Raw genomic sequence first — 22,655 nt, 5'->3', positions numbered from 1 at the left:
AGTATTAACTATTATCAGTTGCCTTGAATAACATTTATATTATGTACTTTAACAATTACGCTTCCAACCAACCATTCATTTAATGTTAGATATAAACTTTCTACGGAAGCGACCTTTAAATTAGAAATACCAAAAATGTGCATATTATTATTTTTTTAGAGATTTCCTAATTTAACCTTTTAAATTTCCACTGGAAAAAATATTTGAAAATTTAACTGCAATGACTACAGCAGGCAGGTTGTTGTGTATTTTCCGTTACAAATAGAATTAAGCACAACACATTACAACATTGCGAGTACAACAGGGATAATCACAACAAAATACAATAATAAAATATCGTATAAAAACAAAAACAACCAAAACAATTAAATTAAAACAACCACTAAAAGGCATTTTAGCACGTGACACACAGTTGGAGGATGTGTTGGTGGATGTTGTTTAACAACAACAATAACAACAACAATAAACCGACCGGGTAAATAAAAGTAACAAGCGAACAGGTGAGTGAAACCCAGACAACCGTATTAACCATGGTAACAAATGGTTGCCATGGGAAACGTAACGAATCACGAAACCAGCCAAGGAAGGACACAACAAATAAAACTCAACACATGGGACACATTTAAAACAACAGCTCAAAGGACAACGGCAAAGGACAAGTGAATAAAATCAAAAAAAAAATAGAAATAAATAAAATCACAACAGGAAATAAAATTTCCACAAAAAAAGTAAAAAAAAAATATTTAAATATACAATTAAAGACATATGTATGCTGGATAAATAAATAAACAAACATCATGTCGAATAAAATAAAATTTATCATCAATACATCCGGTAACACAAATAAAAGAAAAAGAAACTAAAATAAATATATTTTTCTTTCAAAATCTCTAATTGACATGACCTAATTTCATGTTTTCTATTTTTACTCTGTCGAACTAGTGGAATATTTTGGTGTTAATTCTCAAACTGGCATCGCTCTGGATGAACAGACCGCAGCAATATTAGAATTTTTGGAAAATGATGAAATAACTGTAATCTCAGCTGTACATAATAAACAAGAAGATAAAATTAAATTTCATCATCGCATACTCAATGATGAAGTTTGTTTGCTCTTCTATAAAATACCACAAGTTGGTAAAAGTAGTGGCGGCCATGGAGCAGCAGGAGCTGGTGCAATGGCAACAACAGCATACAGTATTGATAACCAACCACTTGGCATTTTGACGCTTGAAGGAGGTTTGGTTAAATCCATTTATAATTCTGTTTCACGTGTATTTTCACCACATGCAAATACTCGGGTATGTTATTTTTACATGGGTGCTGTATTGCACACATGCTTTCTCTTTGTTTATTACTTTTTTTTTTTTTTTTGGTTTTTGAAATTTTGTTTAAACACAGCAGCATCTTTGCCGATACTTGTACAATGCCAAGCAAAAAACAACTCCAAAAGAAAGTTCAGTATAATCAAAGAATATAAAGTATAAAGAATGTGCATTTTAACATAATTTGGAATATTTTTCAAAAATATTTCATGATGCGGGGGGAAAGATAGAAGGAAAGGATAGAGAAACAATGAGCGTAAGAATTCGTGGCTCTCATCGTTCGTACTTCTGTATATTTGTGAATACTTTAGTATGCGTGTGTGTATATGCATTGATAATTTTCGTTGCTTGATCAAATATTTATTTCTTTTTGTAAACTTAGTCTGTCGTCAGCTTTTAACAAAGAAGGGTGATAGCGGATGTTTTAAACTTTTGTGAACGCAGATGAATTATATACATATGTATATTTTTTTTAATGCATTTTTATGTATGAAATTTTTTGTCTTACTATTAGCTTCATTAATATATTTATTAAATATAAGTATTTATACAATATTTGTATTATTTTGTAATAAAAATTTATACAAAATATTTCGCAATGGATGCGAATAAAAAAAAAAAAAATTCTTTGCCATCAGGCGTAAAATGTTGCATAAAAACATGCCAAAAATCTAAACGACAATTTAAAGGTTTAAAAATGTTTAAATTTCCTTCTTCAGACAGGATGCTAGGACAAATTTGGCGGGAGAAATGTCGAATTCCTGAGAAGGATTTCGATAAAAATCTTTACATATGCGATAATCATTTTTCGAGTACATATGTTGGGAGAAAAAAATTAAAGGCGGATGCCATTCCAACTGAAAACATGGACGCAAATGACGAGGAATCGGAAGATCTTACCTTAGAGTTTCGTTTTTCCCCAAAAAATGTAGAATGTAAAAGTGTTGAAGCCCCCTTTTGCACAAATTGCGAAAAACAAATGCAACTAGTAAATCAGTATAGAAAAAAATATTCCAATCTCCTAAAAAAATACCAAAAAAGTAGAGAAATTTTAAAATCGAAGAGACGCACTAAATGTGTAAGAAAGTTTAGTCGTAAAAATGAAGAAAAGTCTCTTAGAAAATCGATTGATAGTTTAAAAAATATTGGCGTAGAAAGCAAAACCTTTTGTAAGCTTCTGTTGACCTCTCGGCCAAAGGAATATTCTGAAGAAGTTAAATATTTAGCCCAGAATATATTTTACAAATCCCAATCCACATATTTTTTTTTAAGGGATAAATTAAATTTACGTCTGCCACATGTTTCCACCTTAAATCGGTGGGCACCAATTAAATTCCTTCAACCAGGATTAAAAAATAATGCTTTTGAATCCGTTAAGCAAAAATGCGCCCAGTTGGATGACAGAGATGCGAAGCATATGGTCTTAATAATGGATGAGATGAGCATTAGAAAAGAGTTGAGGTATAATGCAAGTCTGGATTTAGTAGATGGGTTCGAAACCCTAGCATTTGAAAGAACCAATAGAATTGGCACCCATGTCTGTGTTTTTATGATTAAGTCCATTTTTTCTAATTTTACGATAATTTTAAATTATTTCATTTCCCAAAACGGTTTATCTGCAGATACATTAAGTGAAATCGTAAAGGAAAATATTAAGATTTTGGAAAGCATTGGTATAAAAATTTGTGTCCTAGTATGCGATCAAGGCTCAACAAACCGAAAATGTTTTTCCAACCTTAATGTATCTGTGGATAAACCGTTTTTTGAAATAAATTGTCAAAAAATTTTTTGTATGTATGATTTCCCCCACCTGGTTAAGTCTTTGCGGAATGGGTGGTTAAAATGTGACTTAAAAACACCGGATGGAACTGTAAGCTTCCAAGTAATTAAAGAACTGTATGAAATGGAAGAAAATGCAAAAACTAAAATGTGCCCAAAGTTGACAAGGCAACACATTTGTCCTAATACTTTTGAAAAAATGCGAGTTAAATTTGCAACACAAATTTTTAGCAAAACTGTTACCGCTGCCATTAAAACTATATGCGAAACTACAAAATTTAAGAAGAGTTCCGCAGAATTGGCATTGTCTACAGCACAGTTTGTGGAAAAAATCGACAAAATTTTCGATTGTCTTAATAGTGGCTCTCTTTACGGTGATAACTGTTATAGATCTGCAATTCAGCTAAACAGTGAAGCACATAAATTTATAATTTTTTTTTTAGAATATTTAGAAAAGGTGGAATTTGTGGACCAAAAGAAGCGTGTTTTCTTTTTAAATGGGATGAAGCTCACCCTTAATTCAGTTCTTATGTTAATTAATGAAATTTTAAAGGAAGGGAGTGATGTATACTTCTTGATGACAAAATCACTGAATCAAGACAAATTGGAAAACACGTTTTCTGTATTGCGCCAAAAAGGGGGAAACAATAACAACCCATCCGTAGCCGAAGTAAATAATATTTTGGCAAAAATTATGGCGATTAAAATAGTTCAGTCAAGCTCTTCTAGCAACTGTGAGCCTGTACAGGACGAGATAATGCAAGTTGATGCTGACTTTGAACCAGATTTATCTATTAAACATAAAGAACCAAGTTGCAATAAAATTGACGATGTTGATGTTGATTTTGACAGCCACATATATGCAAATTGTTTTTTGGAAGATGTTTTCGATAATTCTGCTTCTATAAATTTCGAACTTGTTTCGATGAGATACTTTGTTGGATATGTAGCATTTAAAGTCATTCCAAAATTACAATGTGAAAAATGTAGTGGTGAATTGAGAAAGATGGATGAAGTTGTAACAGCTCCAAGCGAGCTTTTTATATACTTTAAAAATTATCAATCGCTAACGGATTTTGGAAATTTAGTTGCTCCATCAGATAAATTAATGGATGTAAGCAAAAAACACATTTTAATATTTCATAAAATCTTTAAAGCTGAACCCCAAAAAATTGGTATAAAATCCTTTATTATTGAGTCATGTAAACGTTTGACCCCAGAGTGGTTTGCCGACGCTTGTTTTGAACACAAAATAAAAGTATTGGACTTTCTACTATTAGTACTTCTCCGAAAGCATTGCTCTTGGTTTATAGAAAAAGGAAATTCCAAAAAAAGAAAAATACAAATTTTATCAAACGAATAATTATATTTAATTTATTAAAAAATAATAACTATAAAATACTGTTTAATGCTTAAGAATAAAAAGTGAAAAATAACTTAAATTTTTCGTATTTAAAAAATGATTTTATTTATTCTTAATAAAACAGAAACAAAAAAGTTACTTTTTAATTTTAGAATAAATACACAAAAAAAGATGTTCAAGATAAAAAAATTTTCAAAAACAACTTGAAAAAAAACTCTAAAACAACCTTTAAAAAAAATTATAAAAACATTTTTTAAAAAAAAAAAAATATATATAAATTGCTCATTAATGAAATATTTTTCTTTTGGGATAATCCATGTCAAAACTATTTTATTACAAAAATACATATATATATATAATTAAAAAATATTAATTTTCATTAAACAAAGAAGTTGTGAATTTTTTGTAAATAATAAAACGCTCTTTTAATTACTAAAATTTTTATTTCTTAAAACACAAATAATAATTAAAAAAAAAAGAAAAAAAAACAAACTTAAAAATGAAAACATTTCTAAAATAATTTTTTTTCATTTTTTATAAAAAAAATCTCTATCAAAACTATGTTTTAAAAAAAATGAATTTTTTTTATTTACTTTAATTTTTTTAAAAACTCCATTTTTTTTCTAAAAACACAAATAATAATTAATTAAAAAAAAACAAACTTAAAAATGAATATACAGTACGGGCTCGATTTGCGCAACCGAAAGGAAATCGGGCTGGTTGCAATCTTCAAAATGTTGCAATAACCGACCACCAAATATAGTACTATTTTGATATATTTTTACCAAAAACATGCACTTTTCTTGATGATTAAGTAATCAATTATTTTAATTAAAAAGAAAAAGTTCAAATAATACAATAAAATTAATAAATAACTCAAAAAAATATTTGATATCAAATTTAAGGCAAAATTTCATAAAATAATAAACAAAGTCAAAATTAAAATTTCCCAGTATTCAGTATAAAAATTTTATATTTAAAGAAAAAAGGGAATAAAATGAAAAGAGAACAAAAAATAAGTTCTAAATAATGTTTTATTTGAAATAAAAAAATTAAAGTTGCACTTATCACGACTTTTTTTTTGAAAAAAGTTGCAGTTATAAAGACTGTAATGTTAAAAAATAGGCTGTTGCGCTAATCGGTCAGTTGCAATAATAGGTAGTTGCACAAATCGAGCCCGTACTGTATTTCTAAAATAATTTTTTTTTATTTTTTATAAAAAAAATCTCTATCAAAACTATGTTTAAAAAAAAATGAATTTTTTTATTTACTTTAATTTTTTTAAAAACTCCATTTTTTTACTTTAATAAGCCTTTATGTGTTTTGAACACTTTTTTAAAAAAAGGATTGTTGATAAATAAACAATTTTTCAAAGATTTCCATTGAAGCAGAAAATTTTCTATTAAAATAAAAAAATTATCAAAAATTGTTCTATTAAAGAAGAAAATTTTTCAACAATTTTCTATTAAAATAATGAATTTATCAAAAAAAATATATAAAATAGAACATTTTCTATTAAAATAAAAAATTATCAAAAATTTTCCATTTAAGAAAATAGAAAATTTATCAAAAAGTTTCCATTAAAATGGAAAATTTATCAAAAATGTTCTTTTAAAATAATGAATTATCAAAAAAATTCTTTAAATAGAAAATTTATCAAAAAATTTCCATTTAAATAAAAAATTCATCAAAAAGTTTGCATTAAAATGAACATTTTTTAAAATAAAAAATTTATCAAAAATTTTCTATTAAAATAAAAAATTATTAAAAATTTTTCATTTAAATAGAAAATTCATCAAAAACTTTCCATTAAATGGAAAATTAAAGTAGAAAATTTATCAAAAATTTTGCATCAAAAAGAAAATTTCCATTAAAAAAGAAAATTTTTCAAAAATTTTCTATTAAAATTTATCAAAACTTTTCCATTAAAATATAAAATTTATCAAAAATTGTTAAAATATAAAATTGATCAATAATTTTACATTTAAGTAAATAGAAAATTCATCAATAATTTACCATTAAAATTGAAAATTTATCAAAAAATTTATACCTATTACAATAAAAAAGTATCAAAAAATTTTCAATTAAAAAGGGAAATTTCTCAAAAATTTTCTATTAAAATAGAAAAATTATCAAAAAAGTAAAATAATAAAAAAGAATTTGTCAAAGATTTTTTATTAAAATGGATAATTTATAGATCTTTTTAATTAAAATTGTTTAAAAGTTAAAATAATGAAATTAAAAATTTATCAAAAATTTTCTAATAAAATGTAGAATGTATGTGTCTATAGTTTTTACAGAAAATTTTCGAAAAATTTATTTTTTTATAGAACAGTTTTTTTTATTTAAAGAATATTAATATTTTTAAATTGTTGTTCAAAGTTCTTTTAGACAGAAATACAAATTTTTCAAATACTAAAAGAAGTTATTTTTTTCAGCAACCAAAATGATCAAAGAATATACACATACAAATATACTGACATAAACAAATACGTACGATGAGAGCCACACATTGTTACGCTCATTGTTTTGGCTTCTTTTCCTTCTGTCTTCCCTCCCGCCAGGAGAATTGTTTTTAAAAATATTCATATAACATACATAATCGTACAAACGTACGATGAGGCAACACATTGTTACGCTCTTTGTTTGTGTTTATTTTCCTTCTGTCTTCCCCCCCTAATCAAGAAATGATTTTTAAAAAAGATTTTGGTGAGAGCGTCGTAATGGTCGTAAAGTTAAAACCGGCCATAAGAAATTTTACTTCTACATAATGCGCATTCTTTATATCCATATTCTTTGGTATAATTCAATAATGTCTAGGTAGTGCACTGTATTTATTAGTGTGGCCCTTATATTGCACTTTTGTTCTTAGTCATCCATTTAGAGGTTGCTAATTTGAGGTTGAGGTTTCGTGTATGTTTTGGATCAAAGTAGCAATATTTAAACAAAAATTCGCAGTTATGCCCTAAGTCATACACTTTTTTTATGGGCCCCCAAAGATTTGGGACCTCAGTGTCATTTTTGCAAAAAAATTATAATTTTCTCAGGCTCATATCTCGCAAATAGTTCAGAATTTTGATTTACTCTCTGAGGCAAAGTTGTAGAACTTGCCATAAAGAATATCATTCATCTTCAAGATAAAAATCTCACCGTTTGCATTCAAGGTGACGATATGTAATTTGATACCAAAAAAAATCATAAAATTGCATGCATATGTATATCAAATACCAAATTTTTATTCTATCAATTTTATCTCAGGGACGTGGAATTTAATTAAAAATGTTAAAAGCTATTTATGGTTTTAAAATCTATGAAAGTTGGGCTTTTAAATGAGTACCATTTCTTATTTCAAAATTTAAGGATTTTTAGGATTATTCAAGCAATTGAAAAATTCTATTTTTTGGAACAAAAATTTATATTTTTATAGCCATATTTCAAGATAAAATTTGAAGAGAGCGTAGCCAAGGAGTATTCGAGTTTAAGTTATTAAAATGGGTCCTACATATTCTCAGGGGCGGCGCTATGGGGGAATAAAGTAGGGTACCTTCAACAAGACACCTTAAACACGTGCCATTTTTTGTTTTCAATCCAATTTCAAAGATTTTTATATTTTTAAAAGTGGTATATTTATGAATCTAATTGAGATATTGACATATCTAAACAAAAAAGTTCGGAATAAATGTGGATCAAATTGCTCCTAATATTTCAATCCTATTAAAATGTTGATATAAATTTTAGTTTTAGAAACTCAATAAATACGTCGTTAGCTTAGTACGTGCCAAGTCCCATTTTTTAAATTTTATAGGAGAGTCAAAAAAACGTTGATATCAATTTTAGTTTTAGAAACTCAATAAATATGTCGTTAGCTTAGTACGTGCCAAGTCCCATTTTTTTGAATTTTACAGGAGAGTCAAAAAAACGCTCTATCTTTTTTTGCTTTCAATATTCTTTAGATCTGTAAAAGCAGTTCTCTCCAATGATCTGTTGGCTTTAAATATCAGTTAAAAAAATAAAATAATTGAAATGACTTTAGAAACTGAAGCAATTTTTAGGGATGGACAATTTTTTGGCTGGACTTAGCACATTTTCTTATAATAAATTTTAATTTCTCGTTTTATTATTTTACAAATTGGTTTTATTATATTATATTATTTAAATATATAACAAAAAACAGTGTGGTGTGGTAAATCGTCATAAAATTTATGATAATCTTTCGGTAGTGTGGTTTTTAAAAATTAGGAAACTCAATTGCTTCTATATTTTTATTAAACTTCTGCGGCATTCTTTTCCATTCTTCAAAAAATCTAAGTTTAAAATAAATCTCACTTTTATGAGGGTATTTAATACCATGTATATCGGTAACTTTTGCGACGCCTTTTCCATGTCCAGGTCGAATACTTTTATAAAATTGAACTTTATTAATTTTTTTAAAAAACGAATAGTCCAAATAAGTGACATCATATGGTTCGGGCTTCTTTCGGGCAGTTTTGCAAATTTCAATATAATCAGCGTTTTCTTATTATTATTTTTTTTTTGTGGACTTAGCACTTTTGCGTATCACTGAAAAATCATCAGTTAGAAACAAAATAACGAACTTTTTTTTATTGCAAAATATGTATCTTATGCTTTACTATCTTTCTGCATCAAAATCTTAATTTCAATCAAAAGTAGACTTGTTACGTTTGCGTACTAAGCTAACGATGTAATATGTAATAAAATATTTATTTATTGACAAAACTCAATGAAATTTTCAACGTTTTTTAAATGTGTAAAGGTTAAAAAAACTTGTCAAAGAGAATCCCACTATTCCTAAAAATTTAAGAACAAATCGCTTTTTTTTAATTTTCCCTATAGGGTCCACATTTCCTTCGGGGCTAGGGAAAATACTTTGGTAATAAATAGAGAATATATCATGATATCCAAAGCTGCTTTCCCAGCTTTGGAATTTTAGAACATGTGGCCCAAAGTTGAAATTTTGATAAACAAAAATAAGTAAATTTACGTAGGACGTACGGCAACATATTCGAACAATAGGACATGTTTTTTATGCCAAAATCATCGCCGTAAAGATACCTTGCAGAAAAATATAAAATGGTTACATGTTCTTAAAAAAAGTGTTTTTTTTAATAAAAAATTGTCCAAAACAGCAAAAATATACTATTTTTGTAATATTTAACTGAAAATCGTTTATTTTTGGATCCAAAATTGATATAGCTCCGTATATTATTGGCAATTTAGTTGTCTAACTAACAAAAAAAATTCAGTCCATTCGGTCCAAAAATACGACCTATATTTTTATAAAAGTGGACCAAGGTATGGCCAAACTTTAAAATTTCAATTTTGAATTGCCTATAACTCGGAAACTATAAGAGATAAACAGCACAGGCATAGCATGTTTATTCAAGACCTAGCCGATCGCTTTTCAAAAATATAAAAATCATTGAAATCGGATATGAAACATACAAATTAGTCTCTGGAGCATTTGTAGGGCCAATTTCAATAAATTAAATACTCTTTGGCTATGACCACGTCAAATTTTATCCCGATCGGACCAGCCGTTTGGAAACGCAAGATTTACTTATTTACTTGTTTTTTGGTATCAGGTTATAATGGGTTATACATGACAGAAAATTTTTATATTTAAACATCTGTTTATAAATGATATATGTATTAAAACTGTTTTTAATTAATTTTTATTAACATTGAAACATTTTTAAAAATAAACTGAAAAATTCAAATAAAATGTGTAAACTCTATCTATATGTTATCCGATTTTGCTAGAACAATTTTAGATTTTAGGACCAAGAACAAAAATTCAAATATAGATACTCTAATAAAGATTGTTTAAATTTAATATATGTATACAAGTATTTATTCGATGGTCACCGATTTGAGATCGCAAGATTGTACATTTAACTTTATTCCCAATAATTTTGAAAACTGTGGCGACCCTGCTTTGAAAATTAAAATTCAAAACACGATCCTCGTTAAAATCGAGTAAGAGAGCTTTATTCGGCTGTGCCGATTCTATGTACCCTTCACCAAATTATACTTCAAAATAATTTTTTTTTAAAAAATTTTGTTAAAATGAAAATTATAAAAAATATTTAAAATTTTGTTTACATTTATTAGTGAACAAAATTTATGACAAAAATTCAATATTTTTTAGAGGCACGTGCAATTTTTGATTTTTGCAACCTTACTTGTTCTACAGTCGCCACTGTGCGACGTATATAAGGCCCATAGCAAGTATTGTCAAAATATTGAAAATATTTTTTAACCAAAAATAGTTTTTTTTATAAAATTTTTTTTACTAATAAATTCCCAGCAAAAACTTTACTTACCTAGTAAGCCAGCAAGTATAATTGGAGCAAAGCGATAACTACTTATTATTTGACTGAAACACTACTTACCGTTGTTCGAGATTTTTAAAAAATTCAGGGGTCAAGCTTACAAATGTACTTACAATCAGTTGAGAAATAAGTAGTAAATTCACAACAAGAATATGTAGCTAAAAAAAAAAACACCAAAAATATTGCCTTGTGTGGGAATCGAACAGTCACATTATTTGCTTGTGTTTGATAGTCAAGCTGCTAACTCACTGCTAACAATAGTTTTTAACATCAACATATAAATGAATATGATATGAACAAAAAAATTAATGGCTTTGACAGGTGGCGAACCACTAACCTCCCGTTTTCCAGTCAAACACACTAGATAGCTGTGCTAAATGCAAAAGTTCATTACCAGCCTGTATAAAAATAAGTACTTATTCTAGTAAATAAAATAATGTGCTGGGTAACCACCACTCCTTACAAAAGAATGCATGAAATAACTAGTTGTCATTACAAAAATTCACAAAATTTTTGCTGGGTTAAAAAATTAAAAAAAAATTGTTTGCGATAAAAAATTTGTTCACTAATAAATTATAAGAGATTTAAAAATCTTTCTTACTTGTTTTGTGCAGAGTTTGTCCTTTTATCATTAAAATAATATTTTGATTTATAACTCTGGATCTACTGGACCGATTTGGATGATTTTCAATACCAATAATAATAAACAGTTTTGTTTAATTCCTGTTGATTTTTGTTGTTTTGTATTATGGATGTAAGAGTGTTTTACACAGACAGACGGACATAACTCAGTCTACTTAGAATTTCATAAGGATTAATTAATAACACTGTGTATAATTTTTTAAGGCATGGAAATATAACCATATACGGACACCAGTACGTGATAAAAGACCAAAAAAAAAGACCCGTGTGTCCCAGTTTTGTCCAAAGTCATGCACTTTTTTTATGGGCCCCCAAAGATTACTTTCTGAGACAACGTTGTAGCCCTTGTTTAAAGCTGCCTAAGTGTATATTTTTTAATAGTTTATAGCCCAAAACACAAAATTCCTTTAGTTTTTTCTTACTAACTTATATTGACCTACCTAAACGGTGTTAAGAATCATTCCTAGGAAGTTCATATGTTCTAGAAAGTTGTTTATTGAGATCTTAGGTATATTTTTTTAGTTGATTGTTTCCTGGAATTTTGAACGGTTTGCTACCTATGGACCTGAACAGGGGAAAAAGTAAAAAAAAAAAAGTTTTTAGCGATTTTGATCTTGAAGATGAAGTTTTTTGATTTTATATGTTCACAATTTTTGTTCTTTATGACAATTTCTACCTACATCTTTGCCTCTGAGAGTAAATCAAAATTCCGAACTGTTTGCAAGATATGAGCCTGAGAAAATGATCACTTTTTTTGCAAAAAAATTACACCGAGGCCTATAAAAAAAGTTCATGACTTTGGACAAAACTGAGAGACACGAGTCTTTTTTTTAGTCATTTATCACATAGTGGTGTTCGTATATGGTTATATTTTTTCGTGTTACACTATGTAATATATAATGAGCTGCTTTAAAACCGGAACACATAAAGACAAAAACTAGTGTTATCTCTGGATATAAATAAATCACACTACAAAATTGAAAGACGATAAATACATAATTTGACTTTGATAAATTTAAAAATTTAATCTTGATAATAATATTTACAAGAATTTTATGTAACATTCTATGATTTTTTATTATTTCCCATATATATAACCAATATTTCGTATTTCTTTCACATAATCTTCCAAAAATTGTTAGTCAGTAGAATATTTTGTTGTATTTTGGTTTTTGCATTGAAAATTAAGTGCATTCTAGTTATATTTTTTGGGCTGGTAACTTATAATTTTATATATTTGTTCTTGTTGTTTTGCTACTACTACTGTTTTTTTCATTTTTATTATTCTGATTGCAGAAAACCGAATATAGTCCGGAGTTAAGTGGTTTACTTGAAAATTTACATGTTTCACTTGGTTCAACATTGGGTTTACCTCAAAGTGGTAAGTTATGTAATGATATGCAAATTTGTTTTTCACTTTATTTTGCAAAATAAACTTGTACTTGAGATACCAAGAATGAAAGGAAAAGGATGATGCATATAAGGACACCAGTAATGTAGGTAGAACTCTGGTTACTCTGTGGGAATGTATGCAGTTAAATGTTTTGTTGGTTATTTCGATGTAAAAAAGATAAATGGATTAAAAATGCTTCATTTTTTGTAAATAAGAAAAGAAAAATGCTCAAAATGAAATATTAAAGATCATATGTTATGCACAAGAAACAAATATAATTGAGATTTAAATCTTACTTATGATTGTAGATTTTTAAATATTGACCAAAGACAACATAACAAGTTTGTTTTCTTAATCCAACCAATTCCCCTCTCTGTAGGTATAACATCTATAAAGGACGAGATAAACTATTGGAAACAGAAGCTTAATAACAAATCTAGTGCTCGTTTGGATAGGGAGGCCGCCCAAGTATTCATAAGCATATTGGAAAATATAGAACAACGTTTAAGGTTAAACAACCATTTATTTTGTTTAATTTCTTAAAATCTGTAAATGTTTTCTTTACAGTTCAATTAATAGCAGTTCTGCGAATAACATAGAAGACTTCCTCGATAGCTCCCACAATAATTTCGATGAACTCTGGCGCTTGTCCTACCAATATCCCCAAAATCGTATGGCAGACCTGATGGATATCATTGGCAATCAAGTAATTGAAGCTTGCTTGGAGCAATTGATAACCGAAGATATTTGGAGTTTAAATAACTCTCTGGTAAACAGTCTAATGGGCCAGTGTATTGACACTGCAGAATCTTGGATACAATTGTGTGATTCTTTGACTCGACTATTTTGGCCCAATTATGTCAAACATCCCTGGATGGGAGAGGCCCACACACCTAAACGCGCCCATATGTTTAAGGAACGTATGTCGGAAATACGCAATATTAAGAATTTGTACAAACAAATTGCTACTCTCTTAAATGATGACGAAATGCGTGAAATGATTACAAATCAGTCACCATTTAGAAATCTAAATATTTTCGATACAACTGCTATGGGGCAGACAAAATGGAACAAGGCCTTAAACAATTTTGAACAATTACTACAGCCTATAGATGAGCGTATAGCTGCAGCTTTAAAGGCTCAATTACATCATCATTTGAGTAATCCGCGTCAAGTGATTTTTATTTTTTCAAAATATGAAACATTGATACAACGTCCCACGGTATTGGAGTTGTTAACAATTGAGCGGGAGCAATTTATGCAATCGCTGCAGATACTTTTGCAGGACTTGCGTAAAGCCATGACTGACACTAATATGGAACCTGATACTGGACATTTATCGGTTATATGCAATGAGTGTAGATGGTTAAAGGTGGTGGAGTATCAGGTAAGTTAAAAATTTACACATAGTCTAGTCATAGTCTAGTCATAGTCTAGTCATAGTCTAGTCATAGTCTAGTCATAGTCTAGTCATAGTCTAGTCATAGTCTAGTCATAGTCTAGTCATAGTCTAGTCATAGTCTAGTCATAGTCTAGTCATAGTCTAGTCATAGTCTAGTCATAGTCTAGTCATAGTCTAGTCATAGTCTAGTCATAGTCTAGTCATAGTCTAGTCATAGTCTAGTCATAGTCTAGTCATAGTCTAGTCATAGTCTAGTCATAGTCTAGTCATAGTCTAGTCATAGTCTAGTCATAGTCTAGTCATAGTCTAGTCATAGTCTAGTCATAGTCTAGTCATAGTCTAGTCATAGTCTAGTCATAGTCTAGTCATAGTCTAGTCATAGTCTAGTCATAGTCTAGTCATAGTCTAGTCATAGTCTAGTCATAGTCTAGTCATAGTCTAGTCATAGTCTAGTCATAGTCTAGTCATAGTCTAGTCATAGTCTAGTCATAGTCTAGTCATAGTCTAGTCATAGTCTAGTCATAGTCTAGTCATAGTCTAGTCATAGTCTAGTCATAGTCTAGTCATAGTCTAGTCATAGTCTAGTCATAGTCTAGTCATAGTCTAGTCATAGTCTAGTCATAGTCTAGTCATAGTCTAGTCATAGTCTAGTCATAGTCTAGTCATAGTCTAGTCATAGTCTAGTCATAGTCTAGTCATAGTCTAGTCATAGTCTAGTCATAGTCTAGTCATAGTCTAGTCATAGTCTAGTCATAGTCTAGTCATAGTCTAGTCATAGTCTAGTCATAGTCTAGTCATAGTCTAGTCATAGTCTAGTCATAGTCTAGTCATAGTCTAGTCATAGTCTAGTCATAGTCTAGTCATAGTCTAGTCATAGTCTAGTCATAGTCTAGTCATAGTCTAGTCATAGTCTAGTCATAGTCTAGTCATAGTCTAGTCATAGTCTAGTCATAGTCTAGTCATAGTCTAGTCATAGTCTAGTCATAGTCTAGTCATAGTCTAGTCATAGTCTAGTCATAGTCTAGTCATAGTCTAGTCATAGTCTAGTCATAGTCTAGTCATAGTCTAGTCATAGTCTAGTCATAGTCTAGTCATAGTCTAGTCATAGTCTAGTCATAGTCTAGTCATAGTCTAGTCATAGTCTAGTCATAGTCTAGTCATAGTCTAGTCATAGTCTAGTCATAGTCTAGTCATAGTCTAGTCATAGTCTAGTCATAGTCTAGTCATAGTCTAGTCATAGTCTAGTCATAGTCTAGTCATAGTCTAGTCATAGTCTAGTCATAGTCTAGTCATAGTCTAGTCATAGTCTAGTCATAGTCTAGTCATAGTCTAGTCATAGTCTAGTCATAGTCTAGTCATAGTCTAGTCATAGTCTAGTCATAGTCTAGTCATAGTCTAGTCATAGTCTAGTCATAGTCTAGTCATAGTCTAGTCATAGTCTAGTCATAGTCTAGTCATAGTCTAGTCATAGTCTAGTCATAGTCTAGTCATAGTCTAGTCATAGTCTAGTCATAGTCTAGTCATAGTCTAGTCATAGTCTAGTCATAGTCTAGTCATAGTCTAGTCATAGTCTAGTCATAGTCTAGTCATAGTCTAGTCATAGTCTAGTCATAGTCTAGTCATAGTCTAGTCATAGTCTAGTCATAGTCTAGTCATAGTCTAGTCATAGTCTAGTCATAGTCTAGTCATAGTCTAGTCATAGTCTAGTCATAGTCTAGTCATAGTCTAGTCATAGTCTAGTCATAGTCTAGTCATAGTCTAGTCATAGTCTAGTCATAGTCTAGTCATAGTCTAGTCATAGTCTAGTCATAGTCTAGTCATAGTCTAGTCATAGTCTAGTCATAGTCTAGTCATAGTCTAGTCATAGTCTAGTCATAGTCTAGTCATAGTCTAGTCATAGTCTAGTCATAGTCTAGTCATAGTCTAGTCATAGTCTAGTCATAGTCTAGTCATAGTCTAGTCATAGTCTAGTCATAGTCCAGTCATAGTCTAGTCATAGTCTAGTCATATTCTAGTCATAGTCATAGTCTAGTCATAGTCTACTCTAGTCATAGTCTAGTCATAGTCTAGTCATGTCATAAATTATTAGTTTCGTAATAACTGCATCCAATATTTTATTCACAGATCCAAGAAATAGAAAAAGTGAGTCATCTGATCTCTGGAAGAGAAGGTTTCGATAAAATCAATAAAGCTGTACAGGAAATCAAAGAGGAAACGGAATCATTGTTGAGAACAAATTTTGAAATTTGGTGTGGTCAGCATGCTACAGCAGTCAAGTCTGGAGACCTAAGGTAAAACTTAAAAAACTTGATCCTTTTCTAATATTCCCTTTAATATTTAAAAGTGTTATATCACTCAGACTTCGTGATGATCAACCTGTAGTGAAATTCGAAAAAGAGGGTCGTCAACTAATGCGCGTTACATTCAATCCAAAATTGGTGACATTTTGTCAAGATGTTAGAGAATTTGAAAATATGGGCTACAATGTACCCTCCGAATTGCGTTCGGCCGCAACACATGCTGCTAAATACATGTGTTACGCACGCAGATTGCAACAAATTGCTACTTTTCACAACACCATAGGCGATCGCATGATACCCTGTCAGAGACCTATAATGTTGAAAAATGCCATGGAACTGTCGAAACTAGTGCACAGTGAAACAGTGGCTTGGAATGATGAAGATTCAGTGGAACGTTACGTTAATACCTTACAAGCAGCTGTGAGCAAACTTTCAGCCGATAATACTCTCTTGGTGGGCTATCATGAACAGGCTAAAAGAACTGTAAGTATTCACGTTGTAAGGAAGAAAAATGTGAGGAGTAAAACTGATTGTTTTTTTAAGGTTATAAAACTTATGAACACCGATCTCTTCACCCAAAGTCAATCGTGGAAAGATGAAATGCGCCATTTAAGAGAACTGGTCGCCAATTTAGAGCGCCAAGGTTTTACTAATCTAGATGCTTTTAAACTGCACTGGGATCATCAGTTGTATAAAGTGCTTGAGTATCAGTATATTATCGGTTTAGTGGATATGAATAATAAATTGCCCGATATTCATATCAAAATAACATTTCGGTAAGTTTTTGTGAAGGGAATTTGTTTAGAATATCTTTTAATTTAATGTTTCTGTTTCAGTCAACGCCAGCTAATTTTCATACCTTCTGAAGAAGAAATTCGTGATAAATATTTTTCTCAACTGAGACGTTTTATAGAGCGTCCTTGTGGCTTTCGTGGTTTATCCGACAAAAGTTCGGATCTTTTTAAAACCATGGTTGAAATAAACCGTCATTATTTAGGTCCTTTGTATGAACAAGCTGAAGAATTATTTTCGAAACTAGATAAATTCAAAAAGCTTTGGCTACCTTGGGTTTCTTTAGGCTGCGTTGATGTGGAGGAACTTTGCGGCATACATTTGCAAACGTCCGACGATTGGGATCGTAATTTCCGAAAGTGCAAACATTTTAGCCAGAAAATTGCCAAGATACAAAAGTAAGTATACGATTTTAATAACAAAATCAATCGTGGTTGCTCCAGACAGAGTTATGTGAATTTCGATGAAGGAGATGTCATATATATACGACCGACGAATCCATGATCTTCAGCCCAAAACTAAATGGCTGTTGACTGTCTAGTTCCTTCAAGTATGAATCAAATATTTTTACTAATTGTTCTACAGAAACTCATAAACAGGAATCACTCCTAGAGGATGGTTCAATAAGAGCAATTCGAAAAGCACTTCAAAGTTCACTGTAGTGAACAGTGGATTATGCACAATTGTCTTTTATATTAAATTGCATTTCCATTTCAAATCCTGAGAAGAATAATTTTAAGTTTAAAACTGTAGCACCTAACTCCCGCCAAACTCTGATACTGAAAGATATATATTGTCTCTTATGCAAATTTGTCTCGTTAATCTCCTTAAGGCTTGAAATTAATCAAATTTTGTTTCTTTTCTTAGCAACGAAGAATCTATTGATTGTATTGTTATCGACATATTACCTTTACGCTCAGACATTGAAAACATCAGTCGTCGTTACTGGGAGGCTTTATCTAACAGCCTTAGAGCAGCCATACTCAACGATATCACAATCATACAAGAGTTTCTACAAAATGCTTTACAATTCTTGCAAAACGTACCCATGGATGAATCCTCTATAACTGAGTCTGGCATGAAATATGAAAAAATTATGACCGAATTGCCTAAAGTGACGGAAACACTGAATTTGGTAAAAGCTAAGGACAACTGTCTGGCCGGATGGTGTAAGGAGCGTGTTACATCTTTGGCATCCATACTCATACAATGGGAAAAACTACAACCTTTGTTGGAAAATCATGCTGTGATATTGCAACGTCAAGTGGACATGATAAAAGATCAGGCTCAAACTCAAATACAAAATCTACACAATGAAGCGGAGAAATTCATTATACGTTGGGAATCCACCATAGCCGAGTTGGAGGCTAATGAAACGGCCACATTGGATATGTTCAAAGAACGCCAAGATCACTGGCAGGAAATTTTAAGCAAGAAGCAACAACTTTTAGAGGAATGTGCTAAATTTAATATGATATTTCCCGATGATTTGCTACAGCCATTTGAAGAAATTGACGGGAAAATGAAAGAGCAATCTAAGGAATGGCTTATATATGATGAATATTTAAAGGAGCTTGAAGCCATAGTAGTAGAAGAATGGTCCATATATCGTAGACGTCCCTATATGCTAAATGAGCTCATAACAAAATGGGAAGGTTCTATTCACTCTTCTATAGATTTACCCTCGAAAAGAATAAGACAAAGTGTAGAGAAGCTGCAAACAAATTTACCCATTTTACAACAATTACAATCGGACTCTTTAACTGAACGTCATTGGGCTAGAATTTTTATGCTACTTAAAAAGGAGGATATGAAAAATTTACACAATTTTTCGTTAAAAGATATTTTGGAAGATCAGTTCTTGTTGCAACAGCATGCTGGGGAAATAGCTCAAATTGTGAGACAGGCCTCTTCGGAGCAGGTGGTACGACAAGCTTTAACTGAGCTAGATCAATGGTCGGTTACGGCCAAGTTAAAGCTGATAACACAGAATGATTCGTCAGGAAATTCTATTACTTTGATTAAGGACTATCAGGAAGTTTTAAATAAAATTGGTGATAATCAATCACTATTACAGTCTGCTAAGAATTCAGCCGCCTTTGAAGCTTTCTCCGATCAGGCTGGACTATGGGAAAGTAGATTGAACTCTTTGGATGTAATTTTAACCAGTTTAAATCAATCCCAAAGAAGGTAAGTTTGTTAAATTGGCATTTATATAAATCATTTTAAATAATTTATAACAAATTCTAGATGGGTGTATTTGGAGCCAGTTTTTGAGGCTGGCACTCTCAAGAATGAGGAGGCCTTATTTAAACGTATTGACAAGGACTTTCGTTATATCATGAGGGAAATAGAAATGGATCCTAGAGTAATATCTTTGGTGAAAATTAATAATATTACAACTTTAGTGAAATCATTAGAAACTCAATTGACTAGATGCCAGAATAATTTAATGTCCTACATAATGGTAAGTTAGTGAAATATTGTATACCAAAACTTATAAATTACATTAATTTAAATTGCTTAGGACAAACGCAACTCCTTTCCCCGTTTCTATTTTCTGGGCGATGATGATCTCTTGGAAATTCTCGGACAAGCCTCCAAAGATCCCGAAGTCATACAAAAACATATTAAAAAGCTATTTCCCGGTTGTCATGCTCTAGGTATTAAACAAGGGACCAGTGGAGATCGTCCCATATATACCATACAATCGGTTAAGAGTTCCGAAGGCGATGTTCTCAATTTAAAAGCAGCCATTGAAATGACTGGACCCATAGAAGTAAATTTAAATTCTTAAATATGAAATACTACTACTTAATACTACATAAAAATCTTTCTCTCCTCTTCTCAGTCTTGGCTAAATGCATTGGTCACCAACATCCAACAAACACTCAAAGAACAAATTGTCCAATGTTGTAACTCCTATCCGACAGATGGTTACAATGAAAATATTTTACAAAATTATGCCATACAGGTGTTATCGACAACACGAGCCATCCAATTTACCAAACAGGCAGAAAAAGCCATACAAACGATGACCCTGCAGAAACTCCAGCAACAACTCAATACAGAAATAACCAAATATTCAACATGGAAACATCAAACCCATGACATGTTGCTACAAATGAAATTGCGTTCTTTGCTCTTTGAACTGGTACACTATGTAACCGTTGTGGAGGAGCTAATACAAAACAATACAATGCATCTAAATGATTGGCATTGGTTGGCGCAACTAAAGTTTTATTTAGGCAACAGTAGCGGAGGAGTAGGTGGTGGTGGTGGTGGTGTTGGCAAAGATGCACGTACGGTTATCGTACGTATGGTCTATGCAGAATTTGAATATTCGTATGAGTTTTTGGGTAATCCTAATAAGCTGGTCAGTACACGTTTAACACACAAATGTTATCTTATATTAACACAAGCCATGCACATGGGCTTGGGTGGTAATCCTTTTGGCCCAGCTGGTACTGGAAAAACAGAATGTGTTAAGGCATTGGGCGCCATGTTGGGCCGTCTCGTATTGGTATTTAATTGTGACGAGGTGAGTCTATGTTTGTTCGTATATTTGTTTATTATTGCATCAGTTTTATTAGGGTGGGAACTATTTTAGTTGGAGAAATATTTAATATTTTTTTAAGAAAAATACACACTCCTCGTGCTAAAAATAATTTTTTATATAAAAAACACAAAAACGAATTACATTACATGTTAAGTTCTCAATCAATTAATCCAAATCATCTTTACTCCCAAATAAAATAACTCCTAATGGAACACAAGGGTTTGCTCCTCTGAAGATATGTTTCCAAATACTTCAGAAAATCTCTTCGCCCGACAATGAAAGAAGTCGTTACTGAGCGAAGCTGCTTTTTGATACATTCAAAAGACAAAATCTTGCACCAATCGAATGTGCCCCAAATAGTTTAGAGAGCAATTTCTTCAATATTTGAAGAAATAAAAATTTTAATAATAAAGCAATTTTGAAATTTAAGAAAAGTGTCCATTTTGGGAAAAAAGTTCGATTTTGCCAAAAAAAAAAAGCCAAAAATTGTATGTTTTGAGTTACAAAATATTTATTTTGATCGATATTCCACTCGCATCACACTAATTGACCAAAATGGTTTTCAAGGAAAAGACCTAAGCTTTCTTTTGAGAAAAAAAAATTAAAAAAGGTCCCATTTTGAAAAAAAAATCGATTTTGAAAAAAAAAAAATTATGTCTTGAGTTACAAAATATTTATTTTTATCGATATTCCACTCACATCCCACTAAGCGACCAAACAGGTCTTAAAGAAAAAGACCTAATCTTTTATTTGAGCAAAAAAAAAATAAAAAAAAGGGCCCATTTTGGAACAAAATGTTAGATTTTGCCTAAAAAAAAGTAAAAAAATTTTTGTCTTGAGTTACAAAATATTTATTTTGATAGATATCCAACTCGCATCCCACCAAGCGACCAAAAAGGCCTTCAAGGAAAATTTCTAAGCTTTCTTTTGAGCAAAAAAAAATTAAAAAAAGGGTACATTTTGAAAAAAAAAAATCAACAAAGTTTTTGATTTTTCAAAAAAGTCAAAAATTATAGGTTTTAAGTTACAAAACATTTATTTTGATATATATCCAACTATATCCCACTAAGCGACCAAATAGGTCTTCAGGAAAAATATCTACCCCCTCTAACTAAGTGCGTTTTTGATCGATCTTGTTGAAAAATTGTGTCTGAATTACTATCCAATAGAATTAACCTTAGCGCAAATCCCGATTGGAAGACATCCATTTCAAAAGTTGGTTGACTTGACATGAAATCTCCCAAATATGCTGATTAATAGGTCTAAATCATAACAGTTTCGTTTTGTTAGCATTTAAAATAAGTTTATTTACTCTAGGAAACTCAGATATCAAAGCTGCATCCCGTTCTAAATACACTTTCACAGCTGTTTCATGTCTATATGGATAAAAGAAGCACATATCGTCGGCGTACATAAAAGGTTTTCCGGATAGACACAGATTCCTCAGATCATTGAGATAAATTGTAAATAAATGTGGCCCGAGCACGCTACCCTGTGGCACTCCATGTTCATGCCGTTGAAAAGAACTTTTTTGTGAGATAATTTGTACAAATTGTTTACGATTTGTCAAAAAACTTCATATCAGGCACAACTCTCTGCCACAAATACCATAGAACCTCAGCTTTTTCAAAAGTATATTGTGATCTATGAGATCAAAAGCTTTCCTAAAATCATAGAAAATACCAGCGACACCTTTATACCCCTCATCCAGGCTTCTACAAATAAAGTTCACAAAATTTACTGTTGC

The 22,655-nt window shown here is 30.7% G+C and overlaps 1 protein-coding gene across 1 annotated transcript in view; it reads left to right on the top strand.

Moving 5' to 3' along the window:
- Positions 1–797: 797 nt before the first annotated feature.
- The window catches only part of btv (beethoven), a 65,831-nt gene continuing 43,973 nt past the window's right edge, over positions 798–22,655 (top strand). Inside the window, exons 1-14 of the mRNA XM_065499986.1 lie at positions 798–834; positions 943–1,146; positions 1,192–1,301; positions 12,759–12,843; positions 13,235–13,364; positions 13,423–14,242; positions 16,382–16,548; positions 16,617–17,040; positions 17,101–17,333; positions 17,394–17,747; positions 18,217–19,539; positions 19,600–19,816; positions 19,877–20,128; positions 20,201–20,890. Coding sequence (XP_065356058.1) covers positions 798–834; positions 943–1,146; positions 1,192–1,301; positions 12,759–12,843; positions 13,235–13,364; positions 13,423–14,242; positions 16,382–16,548; positions 16,617–17,040; positions 17,101–17,333; positions 17,394–17,747; positions 18,217–19,539; positions 19,600–19,816; positions 19,877–20,128; positions 20,201–20,890 — 5,046 coding nt within the window. The remainder of the gene's footprint in view (positions 835–942; positions 1,147–1,191; positions 1,302–12,758; positions 12,844–13,234; positions 13,365–13,422; positions 14,243–16,381; positions 16,549–16,616; positions 17,041–17,100; positions 17,334–17,393; positions 17,748–18,216; positions 19,540–19,599; positions 19,817–19,876; positions 20,129–20,200; positions 20,891–22,655) is intronic.

Source organism: Calliphora vicina, chromosome 2 (genome assembly GCF_958450345.1).
Source record: "Calliphora vicina chromosome 2, idCalVici1.1, whole genome shotgun sequence".
Taxonomy (NCBI): Eukaryota; Metazoa; Arthropoda; class Insecta; order Diptera; family Calliphoridae; genus Calliphora; species Calliphora vicina.
This window is presented reverse-complemented; position numbering and strand designations above follow the sequence as displayed.